Source organism: Gymnodraco acuticeps, unplaced genomic scaffold, assembly GCF_902827175.1.
Source record: "Gymnodraco acuticeps unplaced genomic scaffold, fGymAcu1.1, whole genome shotgun sequence".
Taxonomy (NCBI): domain Eukaryota; kingdom Metazoa; phylum Chordata; class Actinopteri; order Perciformes; family Bathydraconidae; genus Gymnodraco; species Gymnodraco acuticeps.
In genome coordinates, this window is record NW_022990353.1 from 165256 (window position 1) to 186829 (window position 21574).

Below are 21574 nucleotides of genomic sequence, written 5' to 3' on the forward strand. Positions count from 1 at the left end.
TTTACTTAATATCTGGCTGAAATTAATTAAAATGTACTTAATAATATTAGATGTCACTTTGTTTTCATACATTTCTATACCTAATCCTGTCACCTTCTTATTGGCACAGACATTATACACATTCAGTTGACAAACCACCAAGCATATAACTTACAGCAGGTATATTTATTTGTGCAGAATACGAATTATTTATCATTAATGTAAATTAAGCTTTTACATATGCACACCTTGGTGCATTTGTAGATGATTAGGAATGTATGAATGTATGTGATGTGTATACATGGTGTCTTGGGAAAGGGATTCCCTATATTTTAACTCCGTTTTTTCTTTTTGTATTATTGTCTATATAATTAGAATCTGTGTTTAAATGTCCCTCTGTGAGGGCAACAAGAAAACAAGAAAAAAGTTCACAAAACAAATAATACCAATTATTTGTGCATACGAGTAAAACTGGCCGCCTGTGAAACAGGGCACAATATATAACTAGGACCCCAGCAAGACAGGAACACAGTAGGCTTTAAAGTGAGATCCTTCTACATTAAACAACAGTGCAAGCCTCTAACAAAGCAGCACGTAACAGTTTTAACATGGCCTTAACATTTCACTTTCCCTTAAAGGAGACCTATCATGCTATATTTAAATGATATAGTGTATGACCATACCTATATAAGGTATATTTATACATTTTATTTTTCAAAATACCAAACGGATCATTTTTTAGCCATGCCTCGTTTCGCTCATTTTCGCTCTATTCCAAGCCTGTCTTTGAAAATTCTGAGCAGCAGCTGACCACGCCCCCCTGCAGAAGAGCGGGGCATGCGCTGGCGAGAGTCACGTTACCATGCTTGCTGTGATTACGTGTGGAATAAACATGTCATCTCAGAGCAATGCATGTGTTCAAGCATATTATGAATTTGATCCAGAGACTGACCCTGAAGCAGCGGAGGTTTTGGTGGAGGTGGAAACATCTCGGTTGCAGCAGGACGTTTCTGAATGGTTAGTTGACAAGCTGTTGTCCCTATTTATTTTACTCTGTTACGATGCTTGCTACTTATTCCGTTCATATGTTGGCTAATTAGCAAGAATGCAATGTGTACAGTTTGTAACTTATAGTTTGTAACGCAAAAACAGCAATACATATTTATAAAGGGAGACATTCATATTTTCAGCATATATACAATGGCCTCATTGCGTTTATTAATAGTTTACAGTCCTTTTCTTCCAACATCGTGCAACAACCGTTGGAAAGTTCAATAACTTAGGGTGATAACAAGTATAACTCCAACAACACCTCAGTTGTCAGCAATGTGTGTAGTTCAGTCAGACAACTCACGTGTTCCTTTAACATGTTTATTAGAAGCAGCATATAGTTAAGTTTGGCGACTAGGCTCGGGCATCATCACTCCATAGATATACATAGCACGATGAGTGATGATCAAATAACTAACCCCCGAGCCTACAGGTGGAAGCTGGGGTGGAAGCTGGGGCAGGCAAGCAGCAGCGACGTAGAGGTAGCTGCAGCAATAGCAGCAGCAAGCAATGCATGGAGAGAGATCTGGCAGGTTAAATAGAGCGGCGTATTAAGGAGACTCTGTTTGGTTGGTTGTAGAGTGGCAAGGGGCGTTATGTATGAATGCAGCATAAGTGCTCGAGTTGACTGCCTGAACTAGCTCGCAGGCTTCGCCTCATTTTCATGTGTTTTTAAAAGCTCAGTTATTGACTTCTTTCTACAGGTGTACATGTGCAAATTGCGCCACGATGCCTTCTGAACCGGAGAATGTGTGCTGTATGGAGATACCACAGGTAACATTTTTGATAGCTTCACTAAGTTGTCTGTTTAGAGAATACATTTTTAACATGTCATTCAATATATCTTTATCACACTAGGTGTCAAGACGGATACAGGAACTTGAGGACTCTGTAACCTGTATGGTGGACCATCCTGGATTGGAGCCTGTGTGCCTGAATGTGTTCTCCCTGCAGAATGCATTTAATATTTACAGAGCTGAACATGGTGGACTACAGTTGAGGCAAATAGAGCAGTGAGTGGTTTGTTTGTTTTGACTGAAATTGTAAAACGAATGCTAATATTGTTCATGGAAATAAATACTGGTGTATATGGCTTTATGCAATCTTTCATTGTACATGTACTATTATATATATATATATTATTACACAGCAATGGCATAACACACCCAAGTGCACGACAAAAAAAGTCCACACACAGCCTTATGCTTTTGAAATCAGAATATTCTTTACCCATCCAAACATGAATAATCACGACACATTTGATATCAACTCTGAACTTTATTGTCAAAATGAACGGTTCTTTGAACCCATAAAAAAAAACTAAATGTACTTGTATTAAATGACACTAAATATATTTTTTAATGATTTCAGGCGTCACAGGTATCTAGCCTACAGAAGATTTGTGAGCTGGTGCTGGGGCTTCCTTGGACGCAGGATCAGAGTGGTGATTCCGGCCTGCGTTGTCCTCAGGATTCGCAGAGAGTTTCCTGATCCGCGAAATATCTATGTTGGGTTCAGACAGCAGCCAAATTGAACCGAGTAGCATACCCGGAGATGACCTCCTCCCTGTCAGGTCGCTCATATTGGGAACACAGGTCCTCTGGGATGGGTATCTTCAGAAGCTCCTGTGTGAATGGTGCAGGGTCCACAAAGACTTGGTCGAAGATGAGGTCCATCAAGTTGGCCACGTAGCCTGTGCAATGTTAAAAAAAGCACAACAAAAAATGTGGTTTACATTAGTATATGCATGTACAAAACTGAAAGTTCTTTTTAATTTATTTATTTTATATTTGTAAATAGTTGTATAATAAATATTTTAAACACTTACAGAATGTGGGGTCAGTCTTTACTGGTTTTGCTCTGCATTCTCCCTTCCTGGCCTTTGGGAACTGCAGTTTATACAGAGGCTTTCCAGTGGATGTAGTGGCTTGTGCACGCTCAGCGTTTTCATTGTAGTGCAGGGCTGCCAGGTACAGTCTTTCATTTCCGCCATGAGTACAAAAAAAATGTAAATAATAGCAAAGAATGTACAAATTGTCACTAATTAGTAAGTAACTATGGTTTATTTTACCTGCACAACATTCCAAGAAATGGAAACACAACATTCTTTGGAGCAAAGCGCAGGATGACGGCATGGAATGACTCCAAAGATGAAGTCTGGTGGTGTGGGCTGAGTTTGGCCACAGCTTTCAAAATCCTCTTGGTTGAGAGAATTGTCTCCAGCTTGTGAAAGGCCGGCGTTCCTAAGAATTTGAAAATCAAAGTCATATTTGAATTGTCATGCTTTATAGATTGTGTCTGACAACATCCTGTATTCAATAGTTGTCCCTTACAAATATTTATAGAGGAGTAATGTAATATGGTTTATGAACAACATACCTGCAGCCATCCATTGGTATTGCGCAATGCGCAGTGGATGAAGGCACTTGGGGAACAGGGGGTCATCATGAGAGTGGATATCCTGCACGTGGTTCAGGATGGAAGTCCATTTGGCCACTCTCTCAGGCCCGGTGGTGGAGGTTGCTGCAGTCCAGTATATGTGGTTTCTTATACTCTTCACCCACCCTCGAAGTTTTTCGCAGTCCTTCTTTTTTGCAGCCTTCTCCAGTTGCTTAGAAATCCCTAATAAATACATTTAACATGTAGTTAATATACATACAAGTTTACTCAAAATATTATTATACTAATGCGATTGTAGGAAGCCGGGTTTGTGTCTAAATAAAATAATGATTGTATTTACATGGAAATTAATATAAAGAAAAATACCTTTTTCTATGTGCCACACATCAAAGAATTGGGTGATGCTGCTTTCCCTTAGGAATTTCTGAATTTGCAGATGTCTGTCCGTGACAATACAGTCCAGAGTCACACCACCTTCCTTTAACAACTCCAGACTCCTTTTCAGGCCCTCTAACTCCATGTGGTAGCTTCCACCAACCTCTCTGTTATGACACATACAAATAACCATTGATACACACATTTTAAATATAACGTGCAAACAGTGTTAAAGAAAAAAACATTGATATTTCATTTCACCCCACTTACCTGAACCAACTGGAGGTCAACGACTTTGTTGTTCTTCAGGTCCATCATAGTGTAGCTTCCGAACTTTGCAGAGTGGCCTGTGAAAATATGTTTTACAGTAATTACTTTTCTCTGCGGATGGTGAATTTGTATTTTTGCTTGTAGTGTTTAGCATATGTTTTTCAGGAACCATTAATTGAACAAATCACACATAGTGAAACCCCTTTCTGAAATGTAAAATGTGAATTATATAAAAAATACATACCTGGGGAGTCAGCCCTCATATCACCACCAACTATCACTTTCTCCTCTGCATGGAGCTTCTGTAGCATGCCTTCCTGTGATTTTTGCCAGTAAGAAACAATCGCTGGCTCAATGAACATCCTGGCATGCCTTCGGAAGGGGTTGTATTTGCATAGCTGCATATTCATTGCTTTGAAGACCTAATGGTTGAAAGAAAACCGCAAGAATACATTTTAATCTCAAAGATCACCTATAGATGTGTCAATGAGGAGAACCTGGAAAGTGCAAATGAGCTGCCCTTTTTTTAAACAGGGAAAGAGCTGAACATGTCATTAGGGGTGCTTGCTCTACAGTGCCCCTTTCACATCTCTTCTCTTTCTCCACACCACCCTCCCAAAAGATCTTTACATATTAGCATGGGTCGTTACCTAACAGTGCCCTATTCCCACCTTTTCTCACTGTTGTTATTGTTACCTTGTCCTATCTTATTCAACAACAACATTTGCATTTTCAAACATTGGCAAAACAATCTTCTGCAGTTAATTTACCTTTGAAAGTTTGTAGAAAGATGCTCCGTTGACATATGTTGCAACTGATAGCTGCAGGTTTCCAACTGGAGTACTCCCAAGAACAGGCTGGCTATTCCAGTTTCTTGTAAACTGACAATGGGGGCACAGCTGCTGCACTGATATGAATGTACCGATCCTTCTGGTTTGTACATCACACACACGCTTGCACACAGGACATGATTCAAAAAGCTCCATGAGGCAGGTCTCATACACGATGTATGTGTTGATCGTCTGGGGGGGGTTTTGTTCTTGACCACTAAAACAAAAAAATAGAAGTTAAGATCCATCACACAGATTGTTGCTTTAGAGATCTTTGGTGTTTCCCTATTATCAATGTTTGAATTATATACAGCAAAAAATACAATACATAGACAAACTCACACATAGTGATATTTCAGTAACTTACGACATGGCTGTTGTTTCTGTAGCATTTGTTATGGATTCTGCTGGATCATAAGTTGCATCCTGGCCTTCGGAAAACACCAAAGAAGAGCTTCCCTCAAATGGATCTTCGTATTCCTCTTCAAGATCCACACGGGGCCTCTTTGGTGGTCTCTTTAAGGGGGTGGATGTTAAAAAGGGCACTGGCACTTCCAACGGAAGTGTTTCGACACCAACGCTTCTGCAGGGAATTTTAGCCTGGACAGCTGTAACATAATTGTATTTGACATTAAAAACAAAACAAAAGATAAAATAAAAATATTTTACAACAATTAGAAGCACACAAATTAAAGGCTACAACATCAGAATGTCAAGATGTATCCAAAGAACATTTGAAAAACGTGCTTCTAACCTGTACTTCGATGTGAACCAAGAGTCCTCGAGGATAGCTGTGTACGAACAGTACGGTACTTGGGTGGGTCAGTCTGACATGCAGAATCTGTCATCACAGGTAATCTGCTGGTAGCATGTGAGGTGCTGGCCTGTAAAGAAGAAAACAAAATCATCTCAATTTAGTATTCAGGATGAGAAAATACTATTTGGATAAATATCGTCTGAAATCCCAAAAGATGGGGGCTTAAAACTCTCTATTTAGCAAAGCTCTTTGCTTAGCCTTTTCCAATCTGAGTTAGTTTTGAACCGTAACGTGCATGCTGTGTTTCTGACTCAATACAGATGATGTGTTGGAGAGGGGCTGAGCTCAGTAGACTGACTGTAATGAGTGCTAGCCACTAATTAGCCTGTTGCTAGGTAAGGCCTCGTCAACAACAACAGACCAAAGGGGCTTTAGTTCTGTTTTACTCATGGTGTGTGTCCCCCCTCACATACATACACACAGTGTTGTATCCTAACACATCCCCATTTATATTCATGTGCGTAAACAAGTAAACACACAAAAGCTTTTACATATAACGCTGGAAAAAACGGCATGTCTCATTAGCGTAGCGTAGCTTAGCTTACAGATCTGATCGTTCTTACAGACTACAATCACAAAAGCTTTTACATATAACGCTGGAAAAAACGGCACTTACCTACAGAAGATTACGTTTGTTATTATAACTTACTCAATATGATTTTAGAGGATATACAATACTAATAACAGCCTTCACACAGATCGCCATTACGGCAGTATGTCTGAACATGTTAGCAAATGCCTGATAATTAAAATAAAAGACAAAGCAAAGACTGCGGAGCGTACAATATAAAATGTTATAAAAACATATAAACACCTAACCGATTACTATTTGGGTTTGAGGCGACATTGATACGGCGAAGCTACATGCTACATACTACAAGCTAGAGATAGCTTTATCAGGAAAAACACCGCTAAATAAAAACTTACAGCTTCAAAATTGGATGTGTCCTCACTGGCCTGCTCCCGGATGGTTGGTATTGATCCCGGGTTTAGCATTAGCTTGGAGGCATATCCGTGTTGGACTTGAGAGAAGTTCATAAACATGTCCGTGGTAAAATGTTTGGAACACACAAACAGAAATCTGCCGTGGTCTTCTGGCACATGTCCCTTGAAAATGAAGTCTAGCCACAGATTATTTTCTTTGTCCACTGATGGCATTGCATGCAGTCCCCCTTCTCGAGTCTTGCAGCCAACAACAGCACAAAGTTTAACTCGCTTAGACATCCTGGCAAGAGCAGACAAAAACACAGATGTGACTGGAGTTGATTTAGCCTGCCGATAGCCTATATGCGAATGAGAGGTTTGGCAATGCACGTGGCCGTGGCTCATTCCCCTGATAGGTGGAGAGTTGACCAATAAGCGGAGCACGTCTCTTTGTGACGTAGGAAAGTGTTGAAATCTGGATCCGGTTTTTTCAGATCCGTTTCAGCCCCTTTTTTAGAGATTTGGCGAAGGAGGAAAATAGAGAGGGTTGTGTTTTCTGACACTTGGTGAGTTCCCTGGAACAACGGGGACACATATTCATGTATAAAAGACGTCCAAAGGTGCATTTTGCATGATAGGTCCCCTTTAAGGTTTCCACAGACTGTGGTTTTGTTTGATCCTCTTTGTCTATTATAATCCATTAATACCTATCACTGTTGTATGATAGTAAATGTCTAAATAAATATTTATATTAAAAGCATACCATTTATATTCATTCAATTAAATTGTTGAGTTTATTTAGGTTATTAAGTTAATTAAGATGAACAGAGACTGCACGTACATTTTTCCTGTCAACACATGAATCGTGTGAAAAATAAGAGATTCAATTCCACTTTTTATATTTGAACAATTCAACTTACATCATACTGTTTTAGGAGGTGGTCTGTGGACTCCCCGAGGTAGACCATCAGACACCGAATTACAAGACCTCTGCTCATGTCGATGCTGGGATTGCTTAGAGCCTGAAATGACCAAAATAAACGTTACTAAAGTCAGTGGTGTAAAATGCGTCCATTTAACTAAAATGTGTCAAAGCTACCTAGGTTCCTTAGATAACTATTAAATCCCTATTAAGGGTGCTTGATGTGATTGACTAGTTTAATGAAAGGCTTCCCGTCACTTCTAATCCAGCCTACCTTTTTGTGTGCTTAAAACAACTGTTAAAAACATAACCATTGCAGGTCTCGGGTTTTGGTATCCCATTAACAACGTTATACAGAATCAGCGATATCAAAGCACTTTTTGGCAAGTCTCAAACCTGAACTTTTGGTAGTGAGCAAAATGTGCACCACTTTAAATATGTGCTCATGTACAATCTACAGGAATTCAATCGTTTTGCCATAAAGTCTACATTTATGATAAACACATTATTGATTATACACATTTCCAACAATGTCAACAACTAAACTTAATGAATTTGAATACATTCTGAATCTAATAACATTTACAAAACATTTCAAAAAGTCTCAACAAAAAACAGGTAGCAAACATTATACTCATTATAACATACCATGAGAAGAATAGCCTGCAACTGTAAGCCCATGCTGCCTCCCTTTGAGTGGAAACGTTTCAGAAGCCTGGGAGTGTGTTCATCCAGCTTGGACATGAACTTTGAATCTAGCTGCACCATTGTAATTCTCTGAAACTCATCCTGGATCTAAGACAAATAAAACCAGAATTAAATCTTCAAATATTAGTGTACAAGTATATTGTTCTTACAAAATTGCACTTCCAAGGATTATTTAAAACTATAGTAATACAAAGTGTATAACCATGTCATTATAATGCAACTCACATGAGATGCCTCATAGAGCGGGCCATCTGGCTTTGATGTCCTCTATACTGGGTGATTGGTTGATGATTTTGTTTCTTCTGTGTGCAAACGTTTTTGCCATTTTGTCTTTTATCAGTTTGTTGTTGTCCCTTTTCATTACTTCCGAAAGCAACTGAATCCTTTCTTGTTCTTGACTTTCCTCGTCCTCTCTTGCTGGGTAAGGCGGGAGGTAGTTTAACTGCCTTTCGTGGCTTTTTGACATTTTTTGCAGACTTCTGATCTGCAGGCCTCTTACGTTTTTAAGAGAGGTATTTCAGAACCAGTGCAGTTCTTTCATAAGATGGAACCCTCAATGAGCAATCCAGAATTGCATATCTAAATGAATGGTGTGTGGATGTGTGTCAGTGGTCAGGGCTACTGGACGGGCAAAGCCTCTCTGCGTAGCTGGAGGCAGTTGGCATTAGAGCAGCTAGACGAACAGGAAACCAAACCCAGCAAAGGCCAGACCACTGGACAGGGACCACACAGCAACAGCAAAGGTGAGAGACATGAATGCCAATTTGTTTCTGTCTTGAAATACAATTGGCCTTGGAAAGGTTTGTCAGAAAACATATAAATTGGCTCAGAGCTCTCAGAGGGCAACGAGGATAACATGAAGACTTTCAATGAAGACATTGTCTGCACTCACGGTACCAGCATCCAGAATGATCTTAATGAAATACTTTAACAATGACCTTCAATTCTGTTGTCTGTTACACACTGCTCCCCGGGCGCTGTACGATAGGTGCCCACTGCTAATGGTACTAGGAGGGCTTCATCCTCCAATTCTATCTATTCTATATAACAACCTCCAATCGTTGGTTCCTAATTGTGTATTCCTGCTGTAGAGGGTCTGAGTATTTTGGAGACAGAACGGAAGCTGGTGTCCTCTGAAGTTTGGGCTAAGCTAAGGGAATACTTCCCCAAAGCCCCAGAATTCACCCAAAACGAAGAGCCTTGCCAGCTGTGCCTGGTGAGTGAACTGACGCTACACCCAGTGCTGAAGCACACTGACACCTCACCTGCATCCTTACACGTTTACTTTCTGAAAGTGTTTTCTCTAAGCCTAGCGGTTGCAGGTGTAAAGATGGAACATTGCACATCACCTCAGGAACACCGTAGCCTCGGAGTTTGGTGCGGTAATTTGCCATACTTCTTAAAGGGAAATGGAAACACTTTTCAAACTGCTTTCCATGCGACAATATTCCCATTAGGAAATGTATTTATCTAGTCTATTTCCAATGTAAACGATCGAGATACGCACATTTTTTTTTTTAAATACGCGCCTAATGACCTTGGGCGCTTCCATCGATCCGGGACTTTCCCAGTGACGTCACTGTGTGGGTACGGCTTCCTGGGCCAAAGCTCAATACAGCTGCAAACAACATGGCGTGCAATGCACCAGTGGTTTCCAACAAAAGAAAACGGTCGTCGTCAGGAGCGTATTGTACCCTCCCCGGCCAGATCGAAGGATGTACCCGGTTGGTCGCTCACCAAGATTCGCGGAGGGATTGGGACCCCCGACTCTGAGCGTCAAGCCGGGAGGCATTCACCTGGGCAGCCGCATTTCCCGGCGCAGCCCCGTGGGAAGTCTCGCTGGAAAGGAAGGTAAAGCGGATAAGAGCAAACCGGCGGGCAAATCATCCTCAGCCTCGTCTAAAACGGCCAACGCAGTGAAAAGCACCGGGGGTCGGCTACTGGACGGGCAAAGCCTCTCTGCGTAGCTGGAGGCAGTTGGCATTAGAGCAGCTGGACGAAGACGAACAGGGAACCAAACCCAGCAATGGCCAGACCACTGGACAGGGACCACACAGCAACAGCAAAGGTGAGAGACATGAATGCCAATTTGTTTCTGTCTTGAAATACAATTGGCCTTGGAAAGGTTTGTCAGAAAACATATAAATTGGCTCAGAGCTCTCAGAGGGCAACGAGGATAACATGAAGACTTTCAATGAAGACATTGTCTGCACTCACGGTACCAGCATCCAGAATGATCTTAATGAAATACTTTAAGAATGACCTTCAATTCTGTTGTCTGTTACACACTGCTCCCCGGGCGCTGTACGATAGGTGCCCACTGCTAATGGTACTAGGAGGGCTTCATCCTCCAATTCTATCTATTCTATATAACAACCTCCAATCGTTGGTTCCTAATTGTGTATTCCTGCTGTAGGGGGTCTGAGTATTTTGGAGACAGAACGGAAGCTGGTGTCCTCTGAAGTTTGGGCTAAGCTAAGGGAATACTTCCCCAAAGCCCCAGAATTCACCCAAAACGAAGAGCCTTGCCAGCTGTGCCTGGTGAGTGAACTGACGCTACACCCAGTGCTGAAGCACACTGACACCTCACCTGCATCCTTACACGTTTACTTTCTGAAAGTGTTTTCTCTAAGCCTAGCGGTTGCAGGTGTAAAGATGGAACATTGCACATCACCTCAGGAACACCGTAGCCTCGGAGTTTGGTGCGGTAATTTGCCATACTTCTTAAAGGGAAATGGAAACACTTTTCAAACTGCTTTCCATGCGACAATATTCCCATTAGGAAATGTATTTATCTAGTCTATTTCCAATGTAAACGATCGAGATACGCAAATTAATTTTTTTAAATACGCGCCTAATGACCTTGGGTGCTTCCATCGATCCGGGCCTTTCCCAGTGACGTCACTGTGTGGGTACGGCTTCCTGGGCCAAAGCTCAATACAGCTGCAAACAACATGGCGTGCAATGCACCAGTGGTTTCCAACAAAAGAAAACGGTCGTCGTCAGGAGCGTATTGTACCCTCCCCGGCCAGACCGAAGGATGTACCCGGTTGGTCGCTCACCAAGATTCGCGGAGGGATTGGGACCCCGACTCTGAGCGTCAAGCCGGGAGGCATTCACCTGGGCAGCCGCATTTCCCGGCGCAGCCCCGTGGGAAGTCTCGCTGGAAAGGAAGGTAAAGCGGATAAGAGCAAACCGGCGGGCAAATCATCCTCAGCCTCGTCTAAAACGGCCAACGCAGTGAAAAGCACCGGGGGTCGGCTTCTGGACGGGCAAAGCCTCTCTGTGTAGCTGGAGGCAGTTGGCATTAGAGCAGCTGGACGAAGACGAACAGGAAACCAAACCCAGCAAAGGCCAGACCACTGGACAGGGACCACACAGCAACAGCAAAGGTGAGAGACATGAATGCCAATTTGTTTCTGTCTTGAAATACAATTGGCCTTGGAAAGGTTTGTCAGAAAACATATAAATTGGCTCAGAGCTCTCAGAGGGCAACGAGGATAACATGAAGACTTTCAATGAAGACATTGTCTGCACTCACGGTACCAGCATCCAGAATGATCTTAATGAAATACTTTAACAATGACCTTCAATTCTGTTGTCTGTTACACACTGCTCCCCGGGCGCTGTACGATAGGTGCCCACTGCTAATGGTACTAGGAGGGCTTCATCCTCCAATTCTATCTATTCTATATAACAACCTCCAATCGTTGGTTCCTAATTGTGTATTCCTGCTGTAGAGGGTCTGAGTATTTTGGAGACAGAACGGAAGCTGGTGTCCTCTGAAGTTTGGGCTAAGCTAAGGGAATACTTCCCCAAAGCCCCAGAATTCACCCAAAACGAAGAGCCTTGCCAGCTGTGCCTGGTGAGTGAACTGACACTACACCCAGTGCTGAAGCACACTGACACCTCACCTGCATCCTTACACGTTTACTTTCTGAAAGTGTTTTCTCTAAGCCTAGCGGTTGCAGGTGTAAAGATGGAACATTGCACATCACCTCAGGAACACCGTAGCCTCGGAGTTTGGTGCGGTAATTTGCCATACTTCTTAAAGGGAAATGGAAACACTTTTCAAACTGCTTTCCATGCGACAATATTCCCATTAGGAAATGTATTTATCTAGTCTATTTCCAATGTAAACGATCGAGATACGCGAATTAATTTTTTAAATACGCGCTTAATGACCTTGGGCGCTTCCATCGATCCGGGACTTTCCCAGTGACGTCACTGTGTGGGTACGGCTTCCTGGGCCAAAGCTCAATACAGCTGCAAACAACATGGCGTGCAATGCACCAGTGGTTTCCAACAAAAGAAAACGGTCGTCGTCAGGAGCGTATTGTACCCTCCCCGGCCAGACCGAAGGATGTACCCGGTTGGTTGCTCACCAAGATTCGCGGAGGGATTGGGACCCCGACTCTGAGCGTCAAGCCGGGAGGCATTCACCTGGGCAGCCGCATTTCCCGGCGCAGCCCCGTGGGAAGTCTCGCTGGAAAGGAAGGTAAAGCGGATAAGAGCAAACCGGCAGGCAAATCATCCTCAGCCTCGTCTAAAACGGCCAACGCAGTGAAAAGCACCGGGGGTCGGCTACTGGACGGGCAAAGCCTCTCCGCGTAGCTGGAGGCAGTTGGCATTAGAGCAGCTGGACGAAGACGAACAGGAAACCAAACCCAGCAAAGGCCAGACCACTGGACAGGGACCACACAGCAACAGCAAAGGTGAGAGACATGAATGCCAATTTGTTTCTGTCTTGAAATACAATTGGCCTTGGAAAGGTTTGTCAGAAAACATATAAATTGGCTCAGAGCTCTCAGAGGGCAACGAGGATAACATGAAGACTTTCAATGAAGACATTATCTGCACTCACGGTACCAGCATCCAGAATGATCTTAATGAAATACTTTAAGAATGACCTTCAATTCTGTTGTCTGTTACACACTGCTCCCCGGGCGCTGTACGATAGGTGCCCACTGCTAATGGTACTAGGAGGGCTTCATCCTCCAATTCTATCTATTCTATATAACAACCTCCAATCGTTGGTTCCTAATTGTGTATTCCTGCTGTAGAGGGTCTGAGTATTTTGGAGACAGAACGGAAGCTGGTGTCCTCTGAAGTTTGGGCTAAGCTAAGGGAATACTTCCACAAAGCCCCAGAATTCACCCAAAACGAAGAGCCTTGCCAGCTGTGCCTGGTGAGTGAACTGACGCTACACCCAGTGCTGAAGCACACTGATACCTCACCTGCATCCTTACACGTTTACTTTCTGAAAGTGTTTTCTCTAAGCCTAGCGGTTGCAGGTGTAAAGATGGAACATTGCACATCACCTCAGGAACACCGTAGCCTTGGAGTTTGGTGCGGTAATTTGCCATACTTCTTAAAGGGAAATGGAAACACTTTTCAAACTGCTTTCCATGCGACAATATTCCCATTAGGAAATGTATTTATCTAGTCTATTTCCAATGTAAACGATCGAGATACGCGAATAAATCTTTTTAAATACGCGCCTAATGACCTTGGGCGCTTCCATCGATCCGGGACTTTCCCAGTGACGTCACTGTGTGGGTACGGCTTCCTGGGCCAAAGCTCAATACAGCTGCAAACAACATGGCGTGCAATGCACCAGTGGTTTCCAACAAAAGAAAACGGTCGTCGTCAGGAGCGTATTGTACCCTCCCCGGCCAGACCGAAGGATGTACCCGGTTGGTCGCTCACCAAGATTCGCGGAGGGATTGGGACCCCGACTCTGAGCGTCAAGCCGGGAGGCATTCACCTGGGCAGCCGCATTTCCCGGCGCAGCCCCGTGGGAAGTCTCGCTGGAAAGGAAGGTAAAGCGGATAAGAGCAAACCGGCGGGCAAATCATCCTCAGCCTCGTCTAAAACGGCCAACGCAGTGAAAAGCACCGGGGGTCGGCTACTGGACGGGCAAAGCCTCTCTGCGTAGCTGGAGGCAGTTGGCATTAGAGCAGCTAGACGAACAGGAAACCAAACCCAGCAATGGCCAGACCACTGGACAGGGACCACACAGCAACAGCAAAGGTGAGAGACATGAATGCCAATTTGTTTCTGTCTTGAAATACAATTGGCCTTGGAAAGGTTTGTCAGAAAACATATAAATTGGCTCAGAGCTCTCAGAGGGCAACGAGGATAACATGAAGACTTTCAATGAAGACATTGTCTGCACTCACGGTACCAGCATCCAGAATGATCTTAATGAAATACTTTAAGAATGACCTTCAATTCTGTTGTCTGTTACACACTGCTCCCCGGGCGCTGTACGATAGGTGCCCACTGCTAATGGTACTAGGAGGGCTTCATCCTCCAATTCTATCTATTCTATATAACAACCTCCAATCGTTGGTTCCTAATTGTGTATTCCTGCTGTAGGGGGTCTGAGTATTTTGGAGACAGAATGGAAGCTGGTGTCCTCTGAAGTTTGGGCTAAGCTAAGGGAATACTTCCACAAAGCCCCAGAATTCACCCAAAACGAAGAGCCTTGCCAGCTGTGCCTGGTGAGTGAACTGACGCTACACCCAGTGCTGAAGCACACTGATACCTCACCTGCATCCTTACACGTTTACTTTCTGAAAGTGTTTTCTCTAAGCCTAGCGGTTGCAGGTGTAAAGATGGAACATTGCACATCACCTCAGGAACACCGTAGCCTTGGAGTTTGGTGCGGTAATTTGCCATACTTCTTAAAGGGAAATGGAAACACTTTTCAAACTGCTTTCCATGCGACAATATTCCCATTAGGAAATGTATTTATCTAGTCTATTTCCAATGTAAACGATCGAGATACGCGAATAAAATTTTTTAAATACGCGCCTAATGACCTTGGGCGCTTCCATCGATCCGGGACTTTCCCAGTGACGTCACTGTGTGGGTACGGCTTCCTGGGCCAAAGCTCAATACAGCTGCAAACAACATGGCGTGCAATGCACCAGTGGTTTCCAACAAAAGAAAACGGTCGTCGTCAGGAGCGTATTGTACCCTCCCCGGCCAGACCGAAGGATGTACCCGGTTGGTCGCTCACCAAGATTCGCGGAGGGATTGGGACCCCGACTCTGAGCGTCAAGCCGGGAGGCATTCACCTGGGCAGCCGCATTTCCCGGCGCAGCCCCGTGGGAAGTCTCGCTGGAAAGGAAGGTAAAGCGGATAAGAGCAAACCGGCGGGCAAATCATCCTCAGCCTCGTCTAAAACGGCCAACGCAGTGAAAAGCACCGGGGGTCGGCTACTGGACGGGCAAAGCCTCTCTGCGTAGCTGGAGGCAGTTGGCATTAGAGCAGCTGGACGAAGACGAACAGGAAACCAAACCCAGCAATGGCCAGACCACTGGATCCAATCGTTGGTTCCTAATTGTGTAAACTAGTGGCGAATCCAAAGCCAGCTGCAAAGGCACCGGGGCTTTTACCTATCGACGAGGCTTTTAAAAAAGGCAAGACGTTTGCCAGAGACGACCCCAGGGCTAAAACGATCTCTAACTTCATCATAGAAATGATGGCTCTTGACGAGAGTCAAAACTGTTCTTGGCTTTGTTTTGTTCATAGTCGTAATACTCATGTCATTTGCTCACTACTAGTCTTTTTTTTACCACCAGGTGTGCAAAAACTACAGGTACATTTAATATATATATATATTATTATCGGTTATCGGTATCGGTCTTGAGAAGCAGGAAGTTATCGGTTTCAAAAAACCAATATCGTGCATCCCTAAATATTACGATCAATATCCATTGTAAAATGAATAAACTACCGGAATATTATAGCTGTAATGGTGTTTCCTTTCCCCTTTAACAAGGGCCTCAGCAACATCACTTATCTGTGCACTTGATGGATAGGCTGTATATGTATATATAGTTTTAGCCAGCGTTTCGAGAATGTCTGACTTGACCCTTGCGTTGGTCAGAGGTGTTCCGTTGTATTTGAATTCTTCAGTGGCTCTTTCGAGGATCATCTCAGTTTCAAATGCAAACTGTAGAACAGGGTACTGTTTTGGCCATGGCTGACATCGTTCTGTGGCACTTCGATTGGAAAGGATAATGGTGTCCTGTGAAGAAGATTGTCCAGCAGAAGAGTCTACATTCGATGCAGTTGACTCTGCATCAGTTGAATGTTGAAGAAAGGAATTGTCTGTACATTCATCAAGTGGAACCAAGTTGAGGGTTATATGCTCAGCGTAAACAACCTTTACTGTGTCTTTGTGTTTGATTTCGTCACTTTTATGAAGGGTAAAGTAATCCTCAAATTCTGAGTCAAAGTACTGAAGACTGAACTCATCAGAAATGTCAAAGGTCTCCTTCACAACAGTTTGCAGCTCCTCCAAAGTGGATGGGATTCCTGATGGAAGTACCAACTTCTCAATTCGGTCATCAATTATCACACGGAGCTTTGCCTCAATGTCTGCCATCCTGCTGAAAAATGTAAAAAGACAAAAGTATCACAAACAGAGCTTATAGATTAGACCACACATGGTGTGCCACCAAGATAAATACAATTAAAAAAACATTTAAATAACAAACACAAAGAGAATGATAAGGGATATGAAATTATTATTACATATGCTAATCAAAATAAACAACTGGATTTGTAAATTAATCTACAAATTGTTGTAGTCATAATCACTACTTTGAATAATTGTTCCACCTTCCAAAGCCAATTTCAAAATACATTTGTTTACTGAAAGACATTAACATTGATCACTTACACCAAAGACAACTCAATAATAAATATGTGTCCGCAAGATGCCAATCAAATGAAGTTCAACTGTCAAGGAGGCAACATAACTCTTGTGTTGTACTGATTTAGGTTTTTACGGGCTTATTCATCATAAATATAAGAAATATAATAGCTAAAAAGTAATTTAAAAGTAATTTAGCTTCAGATGAGACGACTTTATTAACTTAATATACATCCAGCCATGGTAATATTGACTCTACGTATCACTCCGCGCCACATCAGTAACCTCATATACTATATATACTAGGGATGCTCCGATCGCCAATTTCGGGGCCAATCGCCGGAATCAGTATCGGCCGATACCGATCGCATCGAGTGGGCGGGGCCTAAATGGAAGATTTAAACATCACTTTAAATCTTCCATTTCAAGTGATGTTTAAAACTCAGTTAATGGGGCTCATTCACTGGAGCTTCCACAAACAACAATCAACTTAATTATTACATTCAAATGATGTACATTATTCAAGTTTACATTCACTTTTGATAATAACACGGGAGAAATTAGCGGAAGCGCTCTCTTTTCCTCTCTCCCTCTCTCTCTCCCCTCTCTCCCTCTCCTGACAGCCTGTCAGTATCTCATGCAGCTCACTGATCCAGTAATGAGTGACCCAACAATGAAGAATAAATATATTTATAATAACTAGTTTAGCTTGTTCCAGAGGTATAAAATAGCTAAGTGTGTTAGGTCTAACTCTTACGGTACGTCCACACAGCAGCTTTTCAAAAATCGTGTCTGAAAGCTTGGGGATTTTTTGCGAGCAACTCGACCAACAACCAATCACATGAATCTCCCGCCCCCGACATACAAAGCAAAAAACCATAGACTGTATATATAAAAACCCCGGGGATTTTATGCGGACAATATATATATATAAACTCCCCAAACAGGCGAAAACCTACCAGTTTCACCCACTGTCTCTGCCACCTCCCTCCATGCCTGGTTCCTCCGGTTTGTATCCCGTTAATAGTTCTGGTCGTAAAGAACCGGGTGATTTGCTACCGTAATTCTCGTTTGGAATATGAGGAAATGAACTGCGGTCTGGTTCTCCCTGTGTGTGTGTTTCGCTCCGCTCACCGGTCCGGCGGGCGGAGCTGCAGGATTTCTGCTTCACGTTGCATTCCGCTATTTTACTCTCTTTTTCGGACACCTTAAAATAATGCCAGACCGGTGAAGCCATTTTGCAGAGCATGTTTTGCCGCGCACAGAGAAAAGTGTCATGTATTTTACGTCATGCGATCGGCTCTCGCGATCGGCATGTTTAGAGAGCACCGATCGATCGGTAGAGAGTGAGTATCGGCCGATCTCGATCGGAGCATCCCTAATATATACTACAGTCAGTGTGCACAAAACACAGCAACAGAGGTTCCATACAAATAAATAACACCAAATTGTTATTTATGAAGAAAGAAAAAAACAATTATATTCCTTACTGGGTGAGTAAGGAATATAATTGTTTTTTTTCTTCTCCAAGCAATAGTGTTTGTGTTCGTTTCTTACTGTGCTCAGAGTGACTGCTCTCCACACAACGTGGTAGCTTTGGTCGGCTAATGTAGCATGCTAGCTTAGGTCGGCTAATGTAACATGCTAGCTAGCTTGTACGCAAGGGTGGATACTTAGAGTAAAAGTCGAAAAACATTACCTGGTATCTTTAAAAGTCACAACATTACCGTGGAACATTAAGACATAAAGTGTGGCATTGTATCAAGCTTTTTTCAGTCCTTGCAATAGTTTTAGTTAATATAAAGAGGACTAAATTACCAACTTTCATCCCTCAGCTTAATGTGGTTTTAGGTTTTGCCTACAATGCAATACAGTTGGCATGTTTGTTAATCAATAGCGCAAAACAATGTTAAGCTACTACCGGTTAAAAAATGTCTTACAACAATTAAACAGCTCTTACCTTTGACGAAGCAGCAAACACAGTGGGCTGTGGGCTGTGTGAACTTCAATGTGGCGCGAAATGGGCGGGAGTTTGAAGAGATTATAACTAAAGAGCTCTAACTTCCAGTGGCGACATAGCCCCACCTAGTGTCAGCAGAAAGTATTACAAATAATGATTACCAAAAAATGCATAAAATATATTTTAAGATCATGTTTAATCATCTGATTCGTCTGTACATTGCTGTTTTAGTCTGTGTTCTTCTAATTAGTGTCTACAGTGTGTGCCTATTGAGCTGTTTAGATCAGTGCTTCTCAAAGTGTGGTCCGCGGACCACTGGTGGTCCGTGAGCGCCCCCTAGTGGTCCGTGAGTCTATTGGTAACATTTCACATTTGAAATAAATAAATACATTTCAGTTTTCCGCACTCTCGCGGGAATATCTCCGCAATGGAGCGAGGTTAAGTTTCACTTTTGATTGCATGATATAGCCCAGCGCAACACCGTCATTACACATGTTGCCACTTGTTTGTAGCATTTTCAGGCGATTTGTAATCTGTTCTAGAAAAACGATGTGTTTTTTGATATTTGTGGAGTTAGGTGGTCCGCGAGTGTTTTTGTATTGGTTAAGTGGTCCTTGGAATGAAAAAGTTTGAGAAACACTGGTTTAGATCCATGTGGGACAAAACCCGATCATGCCCCTCCCTCTTACTGTAAAAAAAAACTACACTGCGCATGCTCAGAATATTTACCTATTTAATGTGTGTGGTAAAAAAATAATGACCATAGGGGCATCTGATGTAGGACATTGGACATCTACATATTTTACGAACAACCAGTGGCGACTGGTCATTAGGGGCAGGTGGGGCACAGGATCCTAAGTCAATGGTGACTGTAAAAACTACACTGCGCATGCTCAGAATATTTTCCTATTTAATGTGTGTGGTAAAAAAATAATGACCATAGGGGCATAGTGCTGCCATCCCCACCATACGTCATCTCACATCATTCAGAGCTGATTGGCTGTAAGTACGTGTGCCGCGAAAAGTGTGGTGTGTGAAGAGGAGACGAGAGAGCTGCAGTGACGCGTCCTAAAACCCGGAAGTAAGCTGCGCATGGGTTCCCTCGACAAAAAAGCAATGAGATTTCTCCATAGGATTTTAGAAAATAGCTCCAAATAAGATCTGTGGGAAACAAACCTGTTAGATAAATGCACGTTTTGTTCAGCCGGATAATATCCACATGTCTACCCTACTTTTATAATTTTCGAATCATAAATCTATTGATTAGATTAGATTTATGATAGACTTCTGAAACTACAAGAACATAAGGAGGACTTTTACAAAAAAGTAATAGAGATTTTTGTCCAGAAGGATAGGCAAATAGACTTAATCTTCAAATCAAGGAAAGACTGCAATTTTATTGAAAATGGGATCTTACTAAGAGAGAACAATTCAATATTTAAATGATCAAATTAAAATGTTTGGGTATCCTTCTGTTGAACTGTCTGTTTAAAATTAATTGAAGCATCAGACAAAAAAAGCTTTTGAAAATAATATTATATTTTGATTTAGGTCAAAATATAATATTTGTAAACCTGAAGAGTCGGTGCCAGTGCCTCACCAGCCATGAACCTCACTGCAGAAGCTTATAGACATCTAAGTGTTTTGTGCCCCACCACTTTTGTACATATAAAAACGCCACTGCTAACTTCTATTCATTTTCTGCATTTTTGAGGCTCTCATCAAATTCAATTAATTTCTACTCAAAATGTCGTAGCTGATTTTATAGATTAAAAAAGTAATTACAATGCAATTAATAAATATTTTAAATTTGTTGAATTCAGCTCAATGTGATTCCTAAATGCACAGTCTTTTTTAATATGTAAAGGCTACTACAAATTATTTATTTAAAATTAATTGACCCCAGTCACAGTTTTTACAGTTCATCCCTCCAAGTTTATGGGTCAGCAGAGCGAGGTCGGTGATGTCAAAAGACCTCCAATCACAGAGCGTATGTTTTTCAGCAGAAACCTGAGAGTGCCTCTGGGGAAATAACAGACACCGTCTACAAATCCCACGTTTTGTCAATAGTTTCTAACCATTGATGCCAGTCTTAAAGCTGTGAAACGAGCACATGATGTCAAAACATCCCGACAAGGTAATGGAAGTATTCAGCATGTTCACTTGCAGGCTGTCAGGGTACAACAGGCCTTTTGGCAGCTGTATTGGATGTCAACGGCTACAATAAAAGGTATTAATGCTACTGTAATAGTTTGTATTTGCTGTATTGCATTAGTTAAAACACTGTGTGCTACAATCAACGATCATATGTGGATCACAGATGTCTAATGTGCTGGTTTTTTAGTCATATACTTCCTTATTTTCACATTAAAGCTGCCATTTCCCCTGAATTTACACTTTGTCTTTTGGCTGATGAATGCGAGTTAAAGAGGCAAACCATTTCCCCCACTTATTTTTAGTCGTATTACGTCATTTTGACATATCAGTCTCTGACATTTCAGAAGTGCAGAGGTGAAAACATTACATTTTAAGAATTTTGGGGACAAATACACCTTGTTTTTTGGGTTTAATCCTCGATATTGAAGCCATTTTATCTTCATCCACCACCGAGCATCTTCCATAGGAACGCTGTATCCAGTTCTCTTTATATATCTATGGACGTTACCAA

General features: G+C 42.3%; 1 protein-coding gene across 1 annotated transcript; it reads right to left on the bottom strand.

Moving 5' to 3' along the window:
• Positions 1-2434: 2434 nt before the first annotated feature.
• LOC117551234 lies at positions 2435-7077 on the bottom strand. The gene is made up of 11 exons (XM_034224010.1): positions 6649-7077; positions 5659-5788; positions 5272-5512; positions 4845-5121; positions 4319-4496; positions 4066-4151; positions 3796-3967; positions 3409-3651; positions 3101-3272; positions 2858-3006; positions 2435-2722 (listed from the first exon to the last, which is right to left on the bottom strand). The coding sequence occupies exons 1-11, from the start codon at positions 7048-7050 to the stop codon at positions 2544-2546; spliced, it is 2229 nt and encodes a 742-aa protein (XP_034079901.1). The 5' UTR covers positions 7051-7077; the 3' UTR covers positions 2435-2543.
• Between the last annotated feature and the right edge of the window lie 14497 nt (positions 7078-21574).

What these genes read in the sequence shown, in the direction of transcription:
- LOC117551234 (XM_034224010.1), bottom strand. Translation starts at nt 7,050, where the DNA reads ATGAGCCACGGCCACGTGCATTGCCAAACCTCTCATTCGCATATAGGC. An exon ending in ACAGAAACAACAGCCATGTC is followed by an intron (nt 5,122 to 5,271) that starts GTAAGTTACTGA and finishes TTTTTGTTTTAG; the next exon opens with TGGTCAAGAACAAAACCCCC. An exon ending in AGTTGGTTCAGGTAAGTGGG is followed by an intron (nt 3,968 to 4,065) that starts GTGAAATGAAAT and finishes CATAACAGAGAG; the next exon opens with GTTGGTGGAAGCTACCACAT.